At 34.8% G+C, this 19964-nt stretch overlaps 2 protein-coding genes across 2 annotated transcripts; both read right to left on the reverse strand.

Moving 5' to 3' along the window:
• Positions 1 to 8058: 8058 nt before the first annotated feature.
• On the reverse strand, positions 8059 to 11877 carry LOC130960784 (putative disease resistance RPP13-like protein 1). The gene is made up of 2 exons (XM_057886243.1): positions 8430 to 11877; positions 8059 to 8229 (listed from the first exon to the last, which is right to left on the reverse strand). Exon 1 carries the CDS (start codon positions 11780 to 11782, stop codon positions 8435 to 8437), a length of 3348 nt encoding a protein of 1115 aa, XP_057742226.1. The 5' UTR covers positions 11783 to 11877; the 3' UTR covers positions 8059 to 8229; positions 8430 to 8434.
• A 2171-nt stretch (positions 11878 to 14048) lies between these two features.
• LOC130961526 (putative disease resistance RPP13-like protein 1) lies at positions 14049 to 19333 on the reverse strand. The gene is made up of 6 exons (XM_057887462.1): positions 15874 to 19333; positions 15601 to 15665; positions 15122 to 15209; positions 14949 to 15028; positions 14738 to 14860; positions 14049 to 14459 (listed from the first exon to the last, which is right to left on the reverse strand). The coding sequence occupies exon 1, from the start codon at positions 19224 to 19226 to the stop codon at positions 15879 to 15881; it is 3348 nt and encodes a 1115-aa protein (XP_057743445.1). The 5' UTR covers positions 19227 to 19333; the 3' UTR covers positions 14049 to 14459; positions 14738 to 14860; positions 14949 to 15028; positions 15122 to 15209; positions 15601 to 15665; positions 15874 to 15878.
• Positions 19334 to 19964: the final 631 nt, after the last annotated feature.

A 19964-nucleotide genomic window follows, 5' to 3' on the forward strand; every position in this document is an offset into this window, starting at 1 on the left:
GCTTGTCAACTACATAGTGCATTTAATCCTGTTTGGTGTTTTGTGCTAAGGAAAAATAATGGAGAGAGATCACGTGGGTTACTACTCACACCTAAGTAGTGATTCATATTATGGTGGATGGAGGAACTATCCAAATTTTGGTTGGCAAAGTCCAAACCAAAAGAACTTCAATACTCCATATTCCAACTATCAAGAGCCACCACCTCCATATTCATATCAAGAACTACCATCTCAATATTTATACCAAGAACCACCACCTCTCTACCCATACCAAGAACCATCCTCTTTTTACACTTATCAAGAACCAGCATCTCCTTCTTATGCATATCAAGAGCCACCATCTCCTTATTCATCTCAAATACCATCAGATCTTGAGCTTCTCATGAAAGAATGTCTACATGATATAAAGACAAGTGTCAAAAATGTAGAAAAATATGTGCAGACAATGATCAAGAACCAGGAAGAGGAACAAGCAAATTCCTTTCCAAGAGATACAATGCAAGATCCTATGAAAGAAAGTGAGGACAATCAAAGAAGTTTATACTCCAGTGAATTAGAGAACTTTCCACCCTCACATATGGAAGAAGAGGAAGATGCACAACCTCCCATGCCCTTGGTAAGCAATGAAGAAGAGATTGAATTAGAAGAAAGCTACCAAGAGGAAGATGTTGAAATTGATGAAGCTTGCAGAGAGGTAGAAGAATTCAAAGGAGAGCACAAGGGAGTGGAGCTTGCAAGACCTCTTCCAAAGCCATCACCATCCAATACAACATTTAAGTGGGTAAAACTCCTATCCTTAACCTTTGCTTTCCCACTTGAATATGGGCTACTAGAGACGGATGGTCAACTTAGAGCTCTTTGTGACATTAAGAGCAAGAGGAAGATGGTTAGTGGTAAGAGTTGTCAAGCAAGGTTCAATATGGTTGCATGCTCCAAATTGAAGTGCAAGGATTGGTGTAGAGCTAATTTGAATGGGTCTAGAAGGTTGTTTGGATGTCTCTGTGTGACTTCAGATTGCTTGCCACCCGGTGGGAACAATGGTGACACACAAGAAGACGGGTGTAAAAGCAAGGTTTGGGACCCTAGAATTCATTCCCACAATCAACACTCATGGGGCCTTGTCACTTGCTTCAACTTGCTCAAAGGCGTTATGCGCCTAGTTTGGGATCCTAGTAGCCATTGGAATTACAAACATTGGTGAGGATTCCTGGATCAGTACAAGCACAAGCCACCATGACAAGGAGCTCACCACATGTCCAACTTAAGGACTTTAACTAAAAGTGCTTGGTGGGAGACAACCCACCGTGGTATGATCGTTCCTTTTCGTATCCTTAGTTATTTTTTGTAGTAGTAGTTTTCTTAGTTATTTTATTTTTATTGAGTTCTTACTAATTTTCTAATCATGCAGCTATATTATTCCAGGAACCGAACACCTCAAGCTATATTTCAAAAAAAAATTTGACAGAGAGTTGCACAGGAATAGCGCCAGAATAGAGCCTTTCGCACAAATGATCCCACGCGTTCGTGTCATTTGAGATTTTCGCCATTCACGCAGGCGCGTCATCGACGTGGACGCGTGACCTGCAAAATCGATGTAAAAGAGTGCTTGGGCAGAGAATTGTGCTGGCTTGGGGCACGAAGTGTGCTAAAAGCACAAATTTGGTCACGCGGACGCGTGACTGACGCATTCGCATCATTTGACCAAACTCTCATCCACGCAAGCACGTGCATGACGCGAACGCGTCGTATGAAAATTTGGCTCCCAAGTCATTCGAACAAAATTCAGAGCATGCAGACGCGTGCTTGATGCTAATGCGTTATTATGAAAAATTCGCGACCCACGCGAACGCGTCGCCTGCGCCGCACAACTACACTAGTTCGCCGCCCAGTTTTAATTTTCTTTTTCTCTCTCCCAATCCTAATTTTCTCTTGTTCCTTTATCCTTTTATTCTTCTTTCATCTTATTATTTGTTTTTGTTTTTAGATTTTCTTTACTTGAGGACAAGCAAATATTTAAGTTTGGCATTGACGCTTTGTTTAAAGCTTTTCTGTTATTCCTATGGCACCAAAAGGGAGGCGAATCATCCTCACTGAGGAGCACAACCTGAAGAATAAAGTGACTGCTAGGATAACTAAGGTGGTTGAGTTTCTTTCATTTTTTTATTCCTCTCTCTTTTTTATGTTATGTTCCGGTTTTCTGCTATTTTGCTATGTTTGTTGCATGATCCTTTATTAGTTAGAATCCTAGGACTACTTTAGTTTTCTCTTATTTGCCTTAATTCTGAAAAGATGTCTCATGTATTACTCACTAAACTTGAATTCAAATAAAAAAATACAGAAGTGATGTATTACATGAGAAATTGAGTTAATTTTAAGAGTAGTCTTATTTACTTAAATGTGGTGGTATTAATTGTAATTTTTGAATGCATGATATGAACAGTGTATATTTGAATTTGAATCAAGGGATCTTGATGTATAAGGAACAGGAATTTAGAGAATTATTATGACTTCTCTGAAATAAACAAAAATTTAATCCTTGAAGCAAAAAAAAAAAACAGCAAAAGAAAAAAATTAAATAAATAATTAATAAATAAAAGCAAGGTCCAAGGCTCTGAGCATCAATGACTAGGGAGGTCAGACATAATTAAAAGCTCAAAGAGTTGTTTCCCTAGTCATATGCTTGTGGTGTGATTGTGTCAAGTAACCCTTGAGACAGAACACTTAGAGTCGAGATCAATTGCATTTAACAGAGTATGCCAAAGGCTTTAAGCACCACTGTTTGGGAGTAACTAAAAGAAAAATCAGAACTCAAACAGAATTCTCCAGTTAAGTGCTTGTGGTGTTTCTGTGTCAAGTAAAGCTTGAGACAAAACATTTAAAGTCACGGCTAGGCTCAAGGTGCAAAGCACCAAAGAAAAAAAATAAATTAAAGTAAATATTGCTGTGTTCAAGGATTAAACTGAAATGTAAAGATCAGAGAATTCATAATATTATCCGGATTCTAATTTCGAATAACAATAACATTCTTGATTTAAAGGAGAATGAGATGCCAAACCTACTCAGGATTACAGTTATAAACCCCACTATAAAAAGAGACATGAGCCTAATCAAACTCTCATTCTCATGCAAATTTACATCTCAAGCCTATATTAGTTTTGGTTGCTTGAGGACAAGCAACAGTTTAAGTTTGGTGTTGTGATACGTGAGCATCTTGTCAATCTTTTCCTAGTAAATTTGCATCTAATTTGTTGAGTTTAATTAAGAATTAATTATATTTTAGCCACTATGGATGCTATTTTGAGTATTGTGCAAATTTATTTATTTTAGATAGCATTCGAATGAATTTGATGAAGTTTCTGCAGAGAAAAAGAAGAAACCAAAGAGATTACCAGCGAAGACCGACGCGGACGCATGGCTCACGCGACCGCGCAGAATGGAGAAATTGCAATGACGCGATCGCGTGCCTGACGCGAACGCGTGGACTGGAATCTGCACAAATGACGCGAACGCGTGGATGACGCGGACGCGTCACATGCGCCACGTGCAGAAAAAGCAGAAAAACGCTGGGGGCGATTTTGGGGCTGTTTTAACCCAGTTTCCAGCCCATAAAACAGAGATTAGAAGCTGCAGAATGGACAAATCAAGTGGTCCCCACCCATCAACTGAAGATCTGTTAATTAATTCATATTTAAATTCAAATCTTATCTTTTAGGAAAAGATATTATTTTTAATTTTAGATAATTAGATTTTAAATTTATTAGGATTAGTTATAAATAGGAATTTAGATGCCATCAGATAGGAACATAACTGACAATCCTAATTTTCTCTCTTTTCCATGAGCAACTAATCCTCCACTGTTAAGGTTAGGAGCTCTGTCTATTTGTAATGGATTAATTCGTTTGATCTTTCTAATTTAATCTATGTTTTGATTTATATTTCAATAATTGTTTTTGCTCTTTATTTTATGAATATGGGTGAAACGGAAGTATGACCCATGTTCTAATTGAGTTCTTGTGAAACTTGGAAAAGCTCTTTACTTGAACAGTAGCTTGAAAACATATTATACTGAATTTCTAATTGTTTGTATTTAACGGGATACGTGACATATAATCCCTTTATTTTTGGATAATTAGGATTCTTTTGGCATATAAACTAGAAATTGATCATCACCTTCTAATTGGAATTAATTGACCAAGGAATTGGCAGTTAATGAATTTTAGAGAAGACTAGAAATGTCTAAGAAATTAGGGTCTAGTCACATATAGTTTGCCATGAAATTAAATCTTGCATGATTAAATTAATTAGTAATAAAAGTTAATCCGGAAAATAGATAACTCTAAAACCTTAACTGTTTTCTCAATATTTTATTCCCAACTTATTTATTTGTCTATCCTTTTGATATTCTGAGTTTGAACTTAAACCTTTTGAACATCTCAAAACCAATTTTTGCTTGCCTAACTAAGCCAATCAATCAATCATTGTTGCTTGATCCATCAATTCTCGTTGGATCGACCCTTACTCACGTAAGGTATTACTTAGTACGATCCGGTGCACTTGCCGGTTAGTTTGTGGGTTGTAAAATACTGCACCAGGCGACACACTCCACCCTCGGATCCCTCTCTCTCCTCGGCCACCCATCACCTGCGGACCGGTGACGGAGCATGTGCGGACCAGCTCAGCCTCGGATCCGTCTCTCTCTCCTTCGCGTGCCGCCCTCCTCGCGTTGTGCTCCTCTTCCCGGCGACGCATTCCACGGCGGCAGAAGCATGCATGAACGGTCCTCCTATCCACCGGCGCTCCCTCTCTCTTTCCCCTCTTCTCTTCACCCCCGTCGCAGCCCCTCTCCTTTCTTCTTTCTTCCGGCGACGGCGACGGCAAGTCCAAGCTTCGCCGGCGCCGTCCCCTCCCCCCTTCTCCTTCCCCCTCTCCCTCCCCTCCGCACTTCGCATTCCCTTTCGGCCCCACCCCCCCAAAAACGTGTTTCCTCCCCCCTAAAACATGTTCTTTTCTTTTTTTATTTTTTAATTTTATTTATTAAAGTAGGGGTATTTTAGGAATAAAATTAATTTTTTTTTTTAAAAAAGAATGATTTTAATACAAAAAAAATACGTTAAGGATGATTTTAAATCAAAAGATACATCATGGACGGGTTCGATTCCGACCCTCAACGTGAGGGACCAAAACAATACTTATCCCTAATAATAATAATTATAAAAAATTTCAGTTACAAAAATTTAAATTCTACAACTTATACATATTAAAATTCTTACTACTCTTCATTTCTTAATCTCTTATACTAATTGTCAAAAATTTCTTAAATTTAATATAACATTTTTATATGTTTTTCATTCTCATTCATTTATTTTTTTCATTATTTACAAACAAAAAAACTGCAAGAAAAGACAAAGTGTAGCCATTAATGCAAATCAAAAAATGAAAAAATAAAATAAAATACAGTTTTGTATAACTCTAATATAAATAACCTATGTCTTTTTTAAATGAGTTCTGGTGGATTAAGGTATCAAACTTTGATTTGGCTGATTTCGGTTAAAATGAGCTCCCCTTGGCTCAATTAGGTTTTTTACCCAAATATTTTTAATATAACATTTATTAAAATATACTATATAGTATAAATAATCTACCTCTCCAAGCATTGCGCGGGTCTCACTCTAGTTTTGGTTTAAATACAGTTGATAAGCTTTTATATAGTTTAACAAAAAAAATTCTAAAGTAATTATCAAAATTAATTTCTCAGATTTTTAATATTTGACACTTTAGTCTCTATTTTAAAATACACAAAATAATTCTTAATATTTATATTCACTGTAGAAAAACTATATTATCTAATAGAGATAAATATAAAAAAAATTAGAAGGAAAAAAAAGGGTTAATTATGTATTGACTATTAAAAATTTGACGGTAAAAATAGAATTAAAACTTATCAAAAATGTTAAGAATAAAATTAAACAAATTAAATATTATGGATACTTTTTTTTAAATATTAAGAACAAAAAGTATATTCTATCTGTAGTAAAATTATATTGATATGTTCCTAAGACGCTTCTTATGTTATTTACTTTTATATTTTAGTCATTCTTTCAAGATAATTTTTGTTGGATAACACTAGTAAAAAGTGAAGAATATATTTTTCAATAAAAAAAATCACGAAATTTTTTTTCTAAATTTAGTAAAAGTATTCACTCATCTTCTAATTTTACTAGATAAAACAATTCTCTTTTTGGTTCAATGATTAAGCAGACATTTCTAAACTTCTTTCTCATCATTTATTTTTTATTAGTTTTTATGTAATGTATTTTTGTCATGATACTTTTATTTTATTTTTTAAATTGAATTTAGATTTTTCCTTTTTTTTGGTTTCTCATAGTATTTTCTAACCCAGCACGCTAATGACTATTCCGTCACCGGATTCGAGCTCTATTGAAGCATTTGCTACTAACCAATGGATTACTGCATGTAGAAGACCATATTCGAACCTATGACAATTATTTAAACGAACTAATGAGGTAACCAATAAGTTCATGAAATGACTTAACTTGGCTCCACAATATAGTTTAGTCTTTTATTATTCCATATATCAACTATCAAATAGAATGAAATGATGAAGACATGAAAACTCTGAAGATAAAAAAAGATAATTGAAGGTCTTATTGCATATTGATCGGTCTATCTGTCTTTGCGAAATTCTGTTCCACATCATCCATTTCTTCCTTTGATTGTGTACGAGGATGATGTCTTCCATGAATTCTGCTTTCACATTGATGCAGAGAATCTTTCTTGGCCAGGTTCCATTGCTCTCCAAATGGTGCTTACTACAACTTGATCCAATATGTTTTCTTGCTGCCACAAAAAAGAACACATTAGAAACTAAACCATAAATGTTTTCGCCATCATAGTTAGTTTCTTAATTCAACAGAAAGTAATACTAAGATAATAAATGGAATACCAAAACCAATGAGGGATGATCTTTGAATGAACAAAATTATAACCTTGTAATAAACATTGCATTTGCACTTAGAATTAGAACAAAGCATGTCTATGCTGTATGTAGTGTATATATAATATTATGGCCAAAATCTCTAATCTCTCACTCTGACCAAAAAAAATAATAAAAAAAAACAGATGACCATTTGTTTCTGCTTATAAGCCATGCCACTTGTTCAGGACTGCATCATGCATAATTATGGGATAAAACAACAACTTATAATAAAATAACAGTAATACTACTCAAAACTTAAAACTTACTCAAAGAAATGCCTTAGAATTCATTTCTTCGTTGAGTTGAGCAACATTGTTTTGAGATCATCATATCAGCCACTCAGCCTAGCTTTCAACATTACTTGCTCCAAATTACCAAGTTTTTCCATGCTATCAGAGGGTAAAAAAAACGCAACAATCTAAGAATTTTGTGGAAAATTGGAAAAAGACACAAGAAAATTCAATGCTTGTGCTTACTTACTTGCTTAATTATGATCTCATTAAAATAGGTAACACCATGCGTATGTGATGGTTGTACATACTTGGATGTAGCAAAAGGAAAATCCTTATTCACAATGGTTATGAAACAGATGTATGAGAAGGTATATTGTATAAGAAATGCTATGAATCATAGAAGTAATGCAGCATAGGATTATACCTCTAACTCTAAGAGTGGTCCAGCTTGAAGTTTTGACAAGAAAGTTCTATGCCTAGCTCCTTTTCCATGCACTCAACCAGCAAAATAATTTCTACATACAAGAATTCCATTCCATAACTGGAGTAAACATGAGAATTCCGATTTGTCAAACGAATTTAAATTATTTATTTTTATTTGTTCTAAAGCATGAAAAAGAATTTTAATTTTTGTCATTTCAAACATACTTTCAAGATCTTCTAGATTAAGAAAATTGAACTAAGTAACTCAATTACTCTGCAAGATCTTTCTTTAAGCATGTCCAAATATTTTGCTATATTGTTTATTGCAGATTTCACACACGAGACTTTGAAGAGTATAGAATGATAAGAGCAATTTTAATGTCAAACTTGTACTGCAATGGCAATTATTTCTCCAGGAACCCTTTAAATTTCAACAGGAAAAAGCAAAGTACATGACAAACGTAGCATGAAATTCAAATAGAGAGCTTAGAGAAAGAGGAGCTTCCTTACAGAAATTGGAGATGCAGCACCCAAATGCAACAAATTCATGAGTCCCAGAAGAATCACTAGATGTCCCTATACATGAAGAAATAAATGGGTAAAAACAGTTGAATGGGGATGGAAAGAAAATCCATAATTGATACTGCATCCTAAAAAAGCTAACAGTTTTACCATGGACTACAAATTTGGAAATAAAATAAAGATTACGTAGGAGAAAATGAATATGATGTTGGAGAAGATGAAGTGGGTCTGGGATAGAGAGAGAAAAACAGTACCTGTTTTAAGATGTTGAGTCATTGCGAATCTGTTTTCCATTAACTTCAATGTTGCGAATGTGGGAAATGGATGGCCAAATGTGGGGGTCCTTCTTCTGTATGCGTTCCTCCAACAACGGACATTTATCGATGATGAGTTCACTTAAAGAGGCAGGCAGCCTTATGTTCTCCAGCTTGGAGCAGACTAAAATTGATAATTCATGGAGGGACTGTGAGTGTGACACCTCCAGAGATGTCAAATTTTCACGTCTTTGGACTGTCAGATATTTGAGATTCGGGAATGCCGGCAATGCAAAGGATGTAAGTGAATCACAGCTGTTGTCTATATATAACCACCTTAGTGAGTGATGTTGGTGTTGCATTGGGAATTCTACACTTTTGCAATCTATGATGTACAGAGATGCCAATGAAGGGGGCAAAGAATTCCCTGGAAATGATATGGCTGATGAGCAGTTTGATATTTTTAGCCATGTGAGAAAGGTTGGTTCGGTGTAGGTCATGGCAGTGAACACGTACTCCACCTGTTGCTCTCCACTAATTGATAGTTGTTCCAACGTGGAAAGTGGTAGCTCCCGCATTCTTGCTTCTTGTTTGCCAGATATTTTTAAATCGCGTATGATGGGAGATCTTGGCAGATAACAACCAAGCTGTTCGCATCCTAAAATCCAGAGTGCCTCCAAAGATGGAAGGAAAGTGGGAAAATCTCCTCTTAACTTAGGACACTTCTTTATCATGAGCACCTTAAGTTGAGGAAATGGTGCATCATCGTCATCACATTCAAATGACTCCCATTCCTCCCAGCAAGGCATTCTTGAAATAACAAGTTTTTTAAGGGATTGGAAGGGTATTTCCCGTTGATGATCAGTTCCATCATCCTTGTAGAATTCACCACCAATCCTCTTCACCTTCTCCAAGTTCGAAATTAACAGCGTCTCTAGAGAGGGTAACTGTCCAAGTGAAGGAAGCACCCAACAATTCCCGCATCCCTTCAGCACCAACTCAGTCATGTTGTGGTACAAAGACTGCCCTACCCAATCTGGAAACATGGTACCCCGGTAACCCGTGATTGTTAGTTCTTTCAGGTCTTTGTGAGGTTGTAATTTGGCAAGTACATCTTTCTCCATTTGGGAATCAACCATATCACTATCTTCACCTGATGACCACTCCAAACATAAATCACTCATGTATTTCTTATCAACCATCCTTGCCTTCCAAGCTTCACTGCTGTTCACCACATTCTCCAATTTCTCAATACGAAATGACCCTCGAAGATTTACAAGTTCTCCCAATTCCCCAACACCATTCTCTTCATGCTTGCCAACAATATAGTAACGCAGAATCTGTAAGTCTTTTAATTTGCCCATACATTTTGGCATCTCTTCCAGTTCAGTGTCTTCAATATCAAGATGACGCAAATTCACAAGATTTTGCATGTTGGAGGGAAGCTTTTCAAGGTTTTCACACTCTCTCAACTTCAAAGTTTGTAAATTGTACAAATCACACAATGACTCGGGCAATGTTACGACAAATGTGTTAGAAAGATCTAAATATCGCAAATGAATCAATTCACCAATCGACTTGTACAACAAGTCTTCCTCATGGGAAAAGGATTTAAATGACAAAACTCGTAAGCACTTCAATTGTTCTAGCAGGTGACTAGGATCGATAATTCCCTTTGAGAATTCATAATATGTACCCAAATTGATTTGCATCAATGTCCTTGCATGCTTTAAACTATCACATACTTCCACCATCTTTGAGACCGAATCATTGCAAAGAACATATGACAAATGACGAGTCTTAGTATCATGCTTGAGTACATTTTTGAGTTCAAAGGTTCTAAAGTAGAACTTTCCACCATAGAATGTCGCCAAATCATGCATGAGGTCGTGCATCACAAATGATTTTTTGTAAGCATTATTAGAAGGCTGAAAAAATGATCTTGAAGCTAAATCATTAAAATATTCATAACCAACTTCTTCTAAAGTGCTTCCGCTCCTTGGTTGTTGTAAAAGACCTTCTGCCATCCACAATAACGTCAATTCATCTCTATCAAACTCATAGTCCTTGGGATACAAACAACAATAAACAATACAACGTTTTAAGTATGAAGGAAGGTGGTAATAACTGATCCTCAGCGCAGGAAGAATCTCGCTTTCCTCTTCAGAAAAATCCCAAATTTCATTGTTCAAAATATCATTCCAATCCCTTTCATCATCTTTGGTACTTAGTAAGCTCCCAAGTGTTTGAACAGCCAGAGGTAATCCCTTACACTTTTTAACGATTTCTCTCCCTACTTTTTCAAAACCTAAGCGGTCTTTAGAAAGCAAGGCAAGATTTGCAAACAACGACCAACAATCTTCATCATTCAACACACTCAAATTGTGGGCTTCATGGTCATGACTTTTGACCATATTTGCAATCTTTTCGTTACGTGTTGTCACAAGAATCCTACCTCCATGTCTCCCTGCCTCAGTTCCACATTGAAAAGGAGTTAGCAATTTTTTCCAAGCCATATAATTGTTACTCCACATGTCATCCAAAACAACCAAGAAACACTTCCCTGCTAGCTCATTCTTCAAACGAAGCTGAACTGAATCTAAATCATTCAAGTTACAAGGACCAGAAGTTGCTTTCTCTACCACAGTTTTAGTCACCTTAAGAACATCAAATTCTTCCCCAACACAAACCCATGTTTTAACATCAAATTTTTGCTGCACTCTGTCATCATTGAAAACCCATTGAGCCAAAGTAGTTTTTCCAATCCCACCCATGCCCCAAATGGGGATCACAGATAGTTTACCATCATTACTATCATCCAACAACAATTTGACTATATCCTCCCTCTCTTGGTCCCTACCAACAAATACATCAGACTTTTGAACAAGAGATGTTGATTCAATTCTCCCTGTCATGTTCTTCACTGAAATCTTTTCTAGACCAAGGATATCTTTATGACTTGCAATATCTTGTAGTCTAGCAATGATTTCTTCAATCCTAGTAACCATCTCCCTATCTTGCGAATTGAGAAAGCGGGACAGGAAGTTACCTGGTGGTGGATCCTTCCGAGTGGCAGCTTTGGTGGCGATTTCGTCCAGCATGTCATCAGCATCATAGACAGCATCTTGGAGATTTTCAAGCCACCTCTTAACAGCAGGGTTAGAAATCTGTTTCTTCTCAGCATCATTCAGCACAGCTTCAACCACACTCAAAATGGTCTGGAGCTTTTGAAGCAGCTTCTGGTCAACCTTCTTTCCTTTCATGATGTTGATGATTGCAGGGTCGGACAGCCGGTCAAAAAGAACATTGAGAAAAGAAGAGAGAAAAGCTCCTCCAACAAGTTCAGCAGCCATCTTCACAAGAGCAAGAAGGAAAAGGAAGCGGTTTGTGTATGCACTCAAAACTCTGAATTCTCTCACGAACAGAGTATGAAAGTGGTAGCAGTTCAGTGAAATATTATTGTAATGTGGTGCATGCTGAGATTATTATAATTCTTATTGTCTTTCTCCGAAGCTGTGAGAATCTTTCGATGCATTTGGTCTTCATTTTTCCATTTTTCAAATGCTCCCTACAACGGATCTTTAGATGTAAAATGTTTAACAATGTCCACTTGTACATTTATTTATGAACCCACCTACCATTACTAGTGCTTCTTATACCATAAAAAATTGTTACACCTCTATTTTGTCACATACTAAAATGCACGCATCTCCTACCTTTTTAAAAATTAATTACAACATAAAATTGTTTTTTATATTTTTTGTTGGACCAATTACTTAAATAACTTAAGACTGGTTAAAAAATTTTGAATTATAAAAAATTATTATAGTATTTTTTTTAATAATAGAATCACGATAAGTATATTTTGGTTTAAATACAGTTGACAAGCATTTACATAGTTTAACAAAAAATTCTAAAGTAATTATTCATATTAATTACTGAAATTTATAATATCTGACACTTTAATGTTTAAGTTTTATACACAAATTAGTTTCTAATATGTATTTTTTTTAGACAAGATTGTATTATCTAATGAAAATAGATATCAAAAACTATTTGTATATTTTAAAATTTAAGGATTAAATTGTTCAATTTTAAAAGTTTTTAAGAATTTATTTGAATAATTATTCAGTGCAATGCATATACTAATTAACTCTTAAGAGATCTTCAATCATATATTTTAATTTAAAAGTGTTAAAAAACTATTTCACAGCAGAAAGTAGTTAAAAAGTAATTAATAATTGGTAACTGAAAATTTATAGATAACCGTATGGTAAACTGTAATTAATAATTTTCAATTTAATTCTGATTGTCGTATCAAAAACATACGGTTAATTATGCAAATTTGAATGTCTGAAAGAAAAAAAAAATATTTCTTTTACATCAATTAATCATTTTTATTAGGTATAATATACCCCTTGGGTTAAGTAGGTTGAGCTTTTATAAATTGTGGATTTCTTAGCGAATTACTTTATATCATATTAGTGTACTAATTGGTGTTAATATGTGTAGAAACCTCAAATCTCCTTGACATGTTCTTCGTTGAAATCTTTTCTAGACCAAGAATAACTTTATGACTTGTAATATCTTCTAGTCTAAGCAATGATTTCTTCAATCCTAGTAACCATCTTTCTATCTTGCAAATATGTTTTCTTCTAGTCTAGCAATGACTTGCATTTTATGTTTTATTGGAGACTAATTACTTAAATAATTTGGAGCCAATTAAGAATTTTTTAATTATAGAGAGTACCTATAAGTATTTTATAATAATGATGTCACGATAAAACATATTTTGGTTTAAATACAATTGATAAGCATTTACATAGTTTAACCAAAAAAAAAATCTAAAGTAATTATCAAAATTAATTTCTCGTATTTTTAATATTTGACACTTTAGTCTCTATTTTAAAATACATAAAATAATTCTTAATATTTATCTTTATTAGAGGAGAATTATATTGTCTAACGGAAATAAATATAGAAAAAAATGATAAAATTAGAATAAAAAAAGGTTGATTATATATTGACTATTAAAAATTTGACAATAAAAGTAGAATTGAAGCTTATCGAAAATATTAAGGATAAAATTAAACAAATTAAATATTAACGATTTTTTTATTTTATTTTCTTGATATTAAGAACACAAAATATATTCTATCCATTGCAAAATTATATTGATATGTTCCTAAGACACTTCTTATGTTATTCTAACATAGAATCTGACATGTTTTAGTCATTTCTCCAAAATAATTTTTGTTAGATAATACTATAGTGAAAAATGAAAAATATTTTTTTTCAATAAAAAAAATCACAAAAAAATTGTATCATATGCAATTCACTTTTTTTTTTTTCTAAATCTAGTGAAAGTATTCACTCATCTAATTTTACTATTTTCAGAAAACAATTCTCTTTTGGTTCAATGATTAAGCAACATTTCTAAACTTCTTTCTCAATTTATTTTTATTAGTTTTTATGTAATATATTTTTGTAATGATATTTTTATTTTATCTCTTAAATTGAATTTAGATTTTTTTTTTCTTACGATATTTTCTAACCCAACAAGCAAATGACTAATCCATAAAATTGAGTTATATTGAAGGATTTGCTGTTGACCAATAGATTGTTGCATGCACAAGATCGAATCTGAACTCCCCGACAATTACTTAAACGAACTAATAAGCTAATCAATAAGTTTATGAAATGACTTAACTTGGTACCACAATATAGTTTAGTCTTTCATTATTCCATATATCAACTATCCTTAAATAGAATGAAATGATGAAGACATGAAAACTCTGAAGATAAAAAAAGATAATTAAAGGTGTTCTTGTTGCATATTGATTGGTCTGTCTGTGCGAAATTCGGTTCCACATCATCCATTTCTTCCTTTGATTTTGTACGAGGATGATGTCTTCCATGAATTCTGCTTTCGCATTGATGCAGAGACCGCATCTCGTGAAATCTTTCTTGGCCAGGTTCCTTTGCTCTCCAAATGGTGCTTACTACAACTTGATCCAATATGTTCTCTTGCTGCCACAAAAAAAAAAAAAAAAAAAAAAAAAACATTAGAAACTAAACCATAAATGTTTTCGCCATCACAGTTAGTTTCTTTATTCAACAGAAAGTAATACTAAGATAATAAACGGAATACCAAAACCAATGAGCGATGATCTTTGAATTAACAAAATTATAACCTTCTAATAAACATTGTATTTGCACTTAGAATTAGAACAAAGCATGTCTATGCTGTATGTAGTTTATATATAATATTATGGCCAAAATCTTACTACTCAAAACTGAAAACTTACTCAAAGACATGCCTCAGAATTCATTTCTTCCTTGATTTGAGCAACATTGTTTTGAGATCATCAAATCAGCCACTAAGCATAGCTTTCAACCTTACTTGCTCCAAATTACCAAGTTTGTCCATGCTATCAGGGGGTAAAAAAAAAAGCAACAATCTAAGAACTTTGTGGAAAAATGGAAAAAGACACAAGAAAATTCAATGCTTGTGCTTACTTGTTTATGATGACACTAAAAGAGGCCACACCATGAGCATGTGATGGTTGTACATACTTGGATGTAGGAAAAGCAAAATCCTTATTCACAATGGTTATGAAACAGATGTATGAGAAGGTATATTGTATAAGAAATGTTATGAATCATAGGAGTAATGCAGCATAGGATTATACCTCTAAGAGTGGTCCAGCTTGAAGTTTTGAAAAGAAAGTTCAACTATATGCATAGCTCCTTGTCCATGCACTTACCAGCAAATAATTTCTACATACAAGAATTCCATTCCATTATATAACTGGAGTAAACATGAGAATTCCGATTTGTCAAATAAATTCTATTTTTGAGTGAATTTTAATTCTTGTCAATCCAAACATACTCTCAAGATCTTCTACATTAGAAACAAATAACTCAATTACTCTACAAGATCTTTCTTTAAGCATGCCTAAAGATTTTGCTATATTGTTTATTGCAGATTTCATACACGAGACTTTGAAGAGTATAGAATGATAAGAGCATTTTTAATGTCAAACTTGTACTGCAATGGCAATTAATTCTCCAGGAACCCTTTAAGTTTCAACAGAAAAAAGCAAAGTACACAGACAAATTTAAACATTAAATTCAAATAGAGAGTTTAGAGAAAGAGAAGCATCCTTACAGGAATGGAGGTGCAGCACCCCAATGCAACAAATTCACGACTCCCAGAAGAATCATTGAATGTTCCTATGAAAAAAGAAAGAGGAAATAAATAAATGGGTAAAACAGTTAAATGGGGAGGGAAAAAAATCCAAAATTGATAGTGTATCCTAAAAAAGCTAACAGTTTTTCGATAGACTACAAAATTGGAATAAAATAAAGATTATGTAGGAGAGAATGAATATGATGTTGGAGAAGATGAAGTGGGTTTGGAATAGAGAGAGAAAAACAGTACCTGTTTTAAGATGTTGAGTCATTGCGAATCCGTTCCCCATTAACAGAAATGTAGGAGATGTGGGAAATGGATGGCCAAATGTGGGGGTCCTTCTTCTGTATGCATTCCTCCAACAACGGACATTTTTTGATGATGAGTTGACTTAAAGAGGCAGGCAGCCTTATGTTCTCTAGCTTGGAGCAGTCTGCAATTGATAATTCTTGGAGGGACTGTGACACCACCAGATATCTCAAATTTTCACGTCTTAGGACTGTCAGATATTTGAGATTCGGGAATGCCGGCAATGCAAAGGATGTAAGTGAATCACAGCTGTTGTCTATATATAAGCTCTCTAGTGAGCGATGTTGTTGGTTTTGCATTGGGAATTCAACATTCTTGCAATCTATGATGGACAGAGATCGCAATGAAGGGGGCAAAGAATCCCCTGGAAATGATATGGCTGATGAGCAGTTTGAGATTTGTAGCCATGTGAGAGAGGTTGGTTGGGTGTGTTTCATGGCATTGAACACGTACTCCACCTGTTGCTCTCCACTAATTGATATTGTTTCCATCGTGGAAAGTGGTAGCTCCCGCATTCTTGCTTCTTGTTTGCCACATATTATTAATTCGCGTATGACGGGAGTTCTTGGCAGATAACAACCAAGCTGCTCGCATCCTGCAATGTAGAGTTCCTTCAAAGATGGAAGGAAAGTGGGCAAATCTCCTCTTAACTTAGGACACTGCCATATCGAGAACACCTCAAGTTGAGGAAATGGTGCATCATGGTCATCACATTCAAACGACTCCCATTCCTCCCAGCAAGGCATTCTTGAAATAACAAGTTTTTTAAGGGATTGGAAGGGTTTTTCCCGATGATGATCAGTTCCATCATCCTTGTAGAATTCATCACCAATCATCTTCACCTTGTCGAAATCTGAAATTCCCAGCCACTCTAGAGAGGGTAATTGTCCAAGTGAAGGAAGCACCCAACAATTCCCGCATCCCGTCAGCTCCAACTGAGTCATGTTGTGGTACAAAGACTGCCCTACCCAATCTGGAAACATGGTACCCCTGTAACCCCTGATTCTTAGTTCTTTCAGGTCTTTGTGAGGTTGTAATTTGGCAAGTACATCTTTCTCCATTTGGGAATCAACCATTTCACTATCTTCACCTGATGACCACTCCAAACATAAATCACTCATGTATTTCTTATCAACCATCCTTGCCTTCCAAGCTTCACTGCTGTTCACCACATTCTCTATTTTCTTAATACAAAATGACCCTCCAAGATTTACAAGTTCTCCCAAGTCCCCAGCCCCATTCTCTTCATGCTTGCCAACAATATAGTAAGTCAGAATCTGCAAGTCTTTTAATTTTCCCATACCTTTTGGCATCTCTTCCAGTCTAGTGCCTTTAATATCAAGATGACGCAATTTCACAAGATTTTGCATGCTGGAGGGAAGCTTTTTAAGTTCCCTACACTCTCTCAACTTCAGAGTTTGTAAATTGTACAAATCACACAATGACTCAGGCAATGTTACAACATATGTCTTAGAAAGATCTAAATAACGCAAATGAATCAATTCACCAATCGAATCGTGCAACAAGTGTTCCTCATGCGAAAAGGATTTAAATGACAAAACTCGTAAGCACTTCAGTTCTTCTAGCAGGTGACAAGGATCGATTATTCTCGCTGATAATTCATCACGTCTATCCAAATTGATTTGCATCAATGTCCTTGCATGCTTTAAACTATCACATACTTCCATGATCTTTGAGACTGAGTCATTGCGAAGACAATATGACAAATGACGAGTTTTAGTATCATGCTTGAGTACATTTTTGAGTTCAAAGGTTCTAAAATAGAACTTTCCACCATAGAATGTTGCCAAATCATGCATGAGGTCGTGCATCACAAATAAATCTTCATAAGCATCATTAGAAGGCTGAAAAAATGATCTTGAAGCTAAATCATTAAAATATTCATAACCAACTTCTTCTAAAGTGCTTCCACTCCTTGGTTGTTGCAAAAGACCTTCTGCCATCCACAATAACATCAATTCATCTCTATCAAACTCATAGTCCTTGGGATACAAACAACAATAAACAAAACAACGTTTTAAGTATGACGGAAGGTGGTAATAACTGATCCTCAGTGCAGGAAGAATCTCACTTTCCTCTTCAGAAAAATCCCAAATTTCATTATTCAAAATATCATTCCAATCCCTTTCATCATCTTTGGTACTTAGTAAGCTCCCAAGTGTTTGAACAGCCAAAGGTAATCCTTTACATTTTTTAACGATTTCTCTCCCTACTTTTTCAAAACCTAAACGGTCTTTAGAAAGCAAGGCAAGATTTGCAAACAATGACCAACAATCTTCATCATTCAACACACTCAAATTGTGGGCTTGATGGTGATGACTTTTGACCATATTTGCAATCTTTTCGTTACGAGTTGTCACAAGAATCTTACCTCCATGTCTCCCTGCCTCAGTTCCACATTGAAAAGGAGTTACCAATTTTTTCCAAGCCTTATAATTGTTACTCCAGATGTCATCGAAAACAACCAAGAAATTCTTTCCTGCTAGCTCATTCTTCAAAAGAAGCTGAACTGAATCTAAATCATTCAAGTTACAAGGACCAGAAGTTGCTTTCTCTACCACAGTTTTAGTCACCTTAAGAACATCAAATTCCTCCCCAACACAAACCCATGTTTTAACATGAAACTTTTGCTGCACTCTCTCATCGTTGAAAACCAATTGAGCCAAAGTAGTTTTTCCAATCCCTCCCATGCCCCAAATGGGGATCACAGATAGTTTACCATCATTACTATCATCCAACAACAATTTGACTATATCCTCCCTCTCTTGATCCCTACCAACGAAAACATCAGATTTTTGAACAAGAGATGTTGATTCAATTCTCCCCGACATGTTATCATTCTTTGTAGCCTTTTCTAGGCCAAGGATATCTTTGTGATTTGCAATATCTTGTAGTCTAGCAATGATTTCTTCAATCCTAGTAACCATCTCCCTATCTTGCAAATTGAGAAAGCGAGACAGGAAGTTACCTGGTGGTGGATCCTTCCGAGTGGCAACTTTGGTGGCGATTTCATCCAACAAGTCATCAGCATCATAGACAGCATCTTGGAGATTTTCAAGCCACCTCTTGACAGCAGGGTTAGAAATCTGTTTTTTCTCAGCATCATTCAGCACAGCTTCAACCACATTCAAAATGGTCTGGAGCTTTTGAAGCAGCTTCTGGTCAACCTTCTTTCCTTTCATGATGTTGATGATTGCAGGGTCGGACAGCCGGTCAAAAAGAACATTGATAAAAGAAGAGAGAAAAGCTCCTCCAACAAGTGCAGCAGCCATGTTCACAAGAGCAAGAAGGAAAAGGAAGCGGTTTGTGTATGCACTCAAAACTCAGAATTTTCTCACAAACACAGTATGAAAGTTGTAGCAGTTCAGTGAAATATTATTGTAACGTGGTGCATACTGATATTATTATAATTCTTAATCTTATTGTCTTGCTCCGAAGCTGTGAGATGCTTTCGGTGCCTTTGGTCTTCATTTTTCCATTTTTTAAATGCTCCCTACAACGGATCTTTAGCTGCAAAATGTTTAACAATATCCACTTGTACATTTATTTATTAACCCACCTACCATTAGCTCCCTACAATGCACGCATCTGCTACCTTTTTATAAAATAACTAGTGTATGGACTCGTGCTCGGCACGGAAAAATTTATAAAAGTAAAAAAAAAATTATATGCTTCGATATTTAAAATAAAAATATAAAATAATTATTATTTTAAGAAATTTATAAAATTATTATCAAAATCAAAGTTTAACTTAAAAAAGTGAGTAATAATTATTGTATATTTTTTAAGATAAAATAATTATACACTGATACAAAATTTAAAATAAAATTAAAATATTTACATTAAAATACTATTTTTTCAAAGACTTCTCTATAAACAATATTGATAGTTAAATTTGCAGACATTCCTACATGATTCATAAGTAAAATTTTTAAATCTTTCTTACTCTTAACTCTTGAAAGTGCCACATATAGTTGTTCATGTGTAAAAACTGGTTTGGGCAAGTACAA

The sequence above is a fragment of the Arachis stenosperma genome, chromosome 2, assembly GCF_014773155.1.
Source record: "Arachis stenosperma cultivar V10309 chromosome 2, arast.V10309.gnm1.PFL2, whole genome shotgun sequence".
Lineage (NCBI taxonomy): Eukaryota > Viridiplantae > Streptophyta > Magnoliopsida > Fabales > Fabaceae > Arachis > Arachis stenosperma.

What these genes read in the sequence shown, in the direction of transcription:
- LOC130960784 (XM_057886243.1), bottom strand. Translation starts at nt 11,782, where the DNA reads ATGGCTGCTGAACTTGTTGGAGGAGCTTTTCTCTCTTCTTTTCTCAAT.
- LOC130961526 (XM_057887462.1), bottom strand. Translation starts at nt 19,226, where the DNA reads ATGGCTGCTGCACTTGTTGGAGGAGCTTTTCTCTCTTCTTTTATCAAT.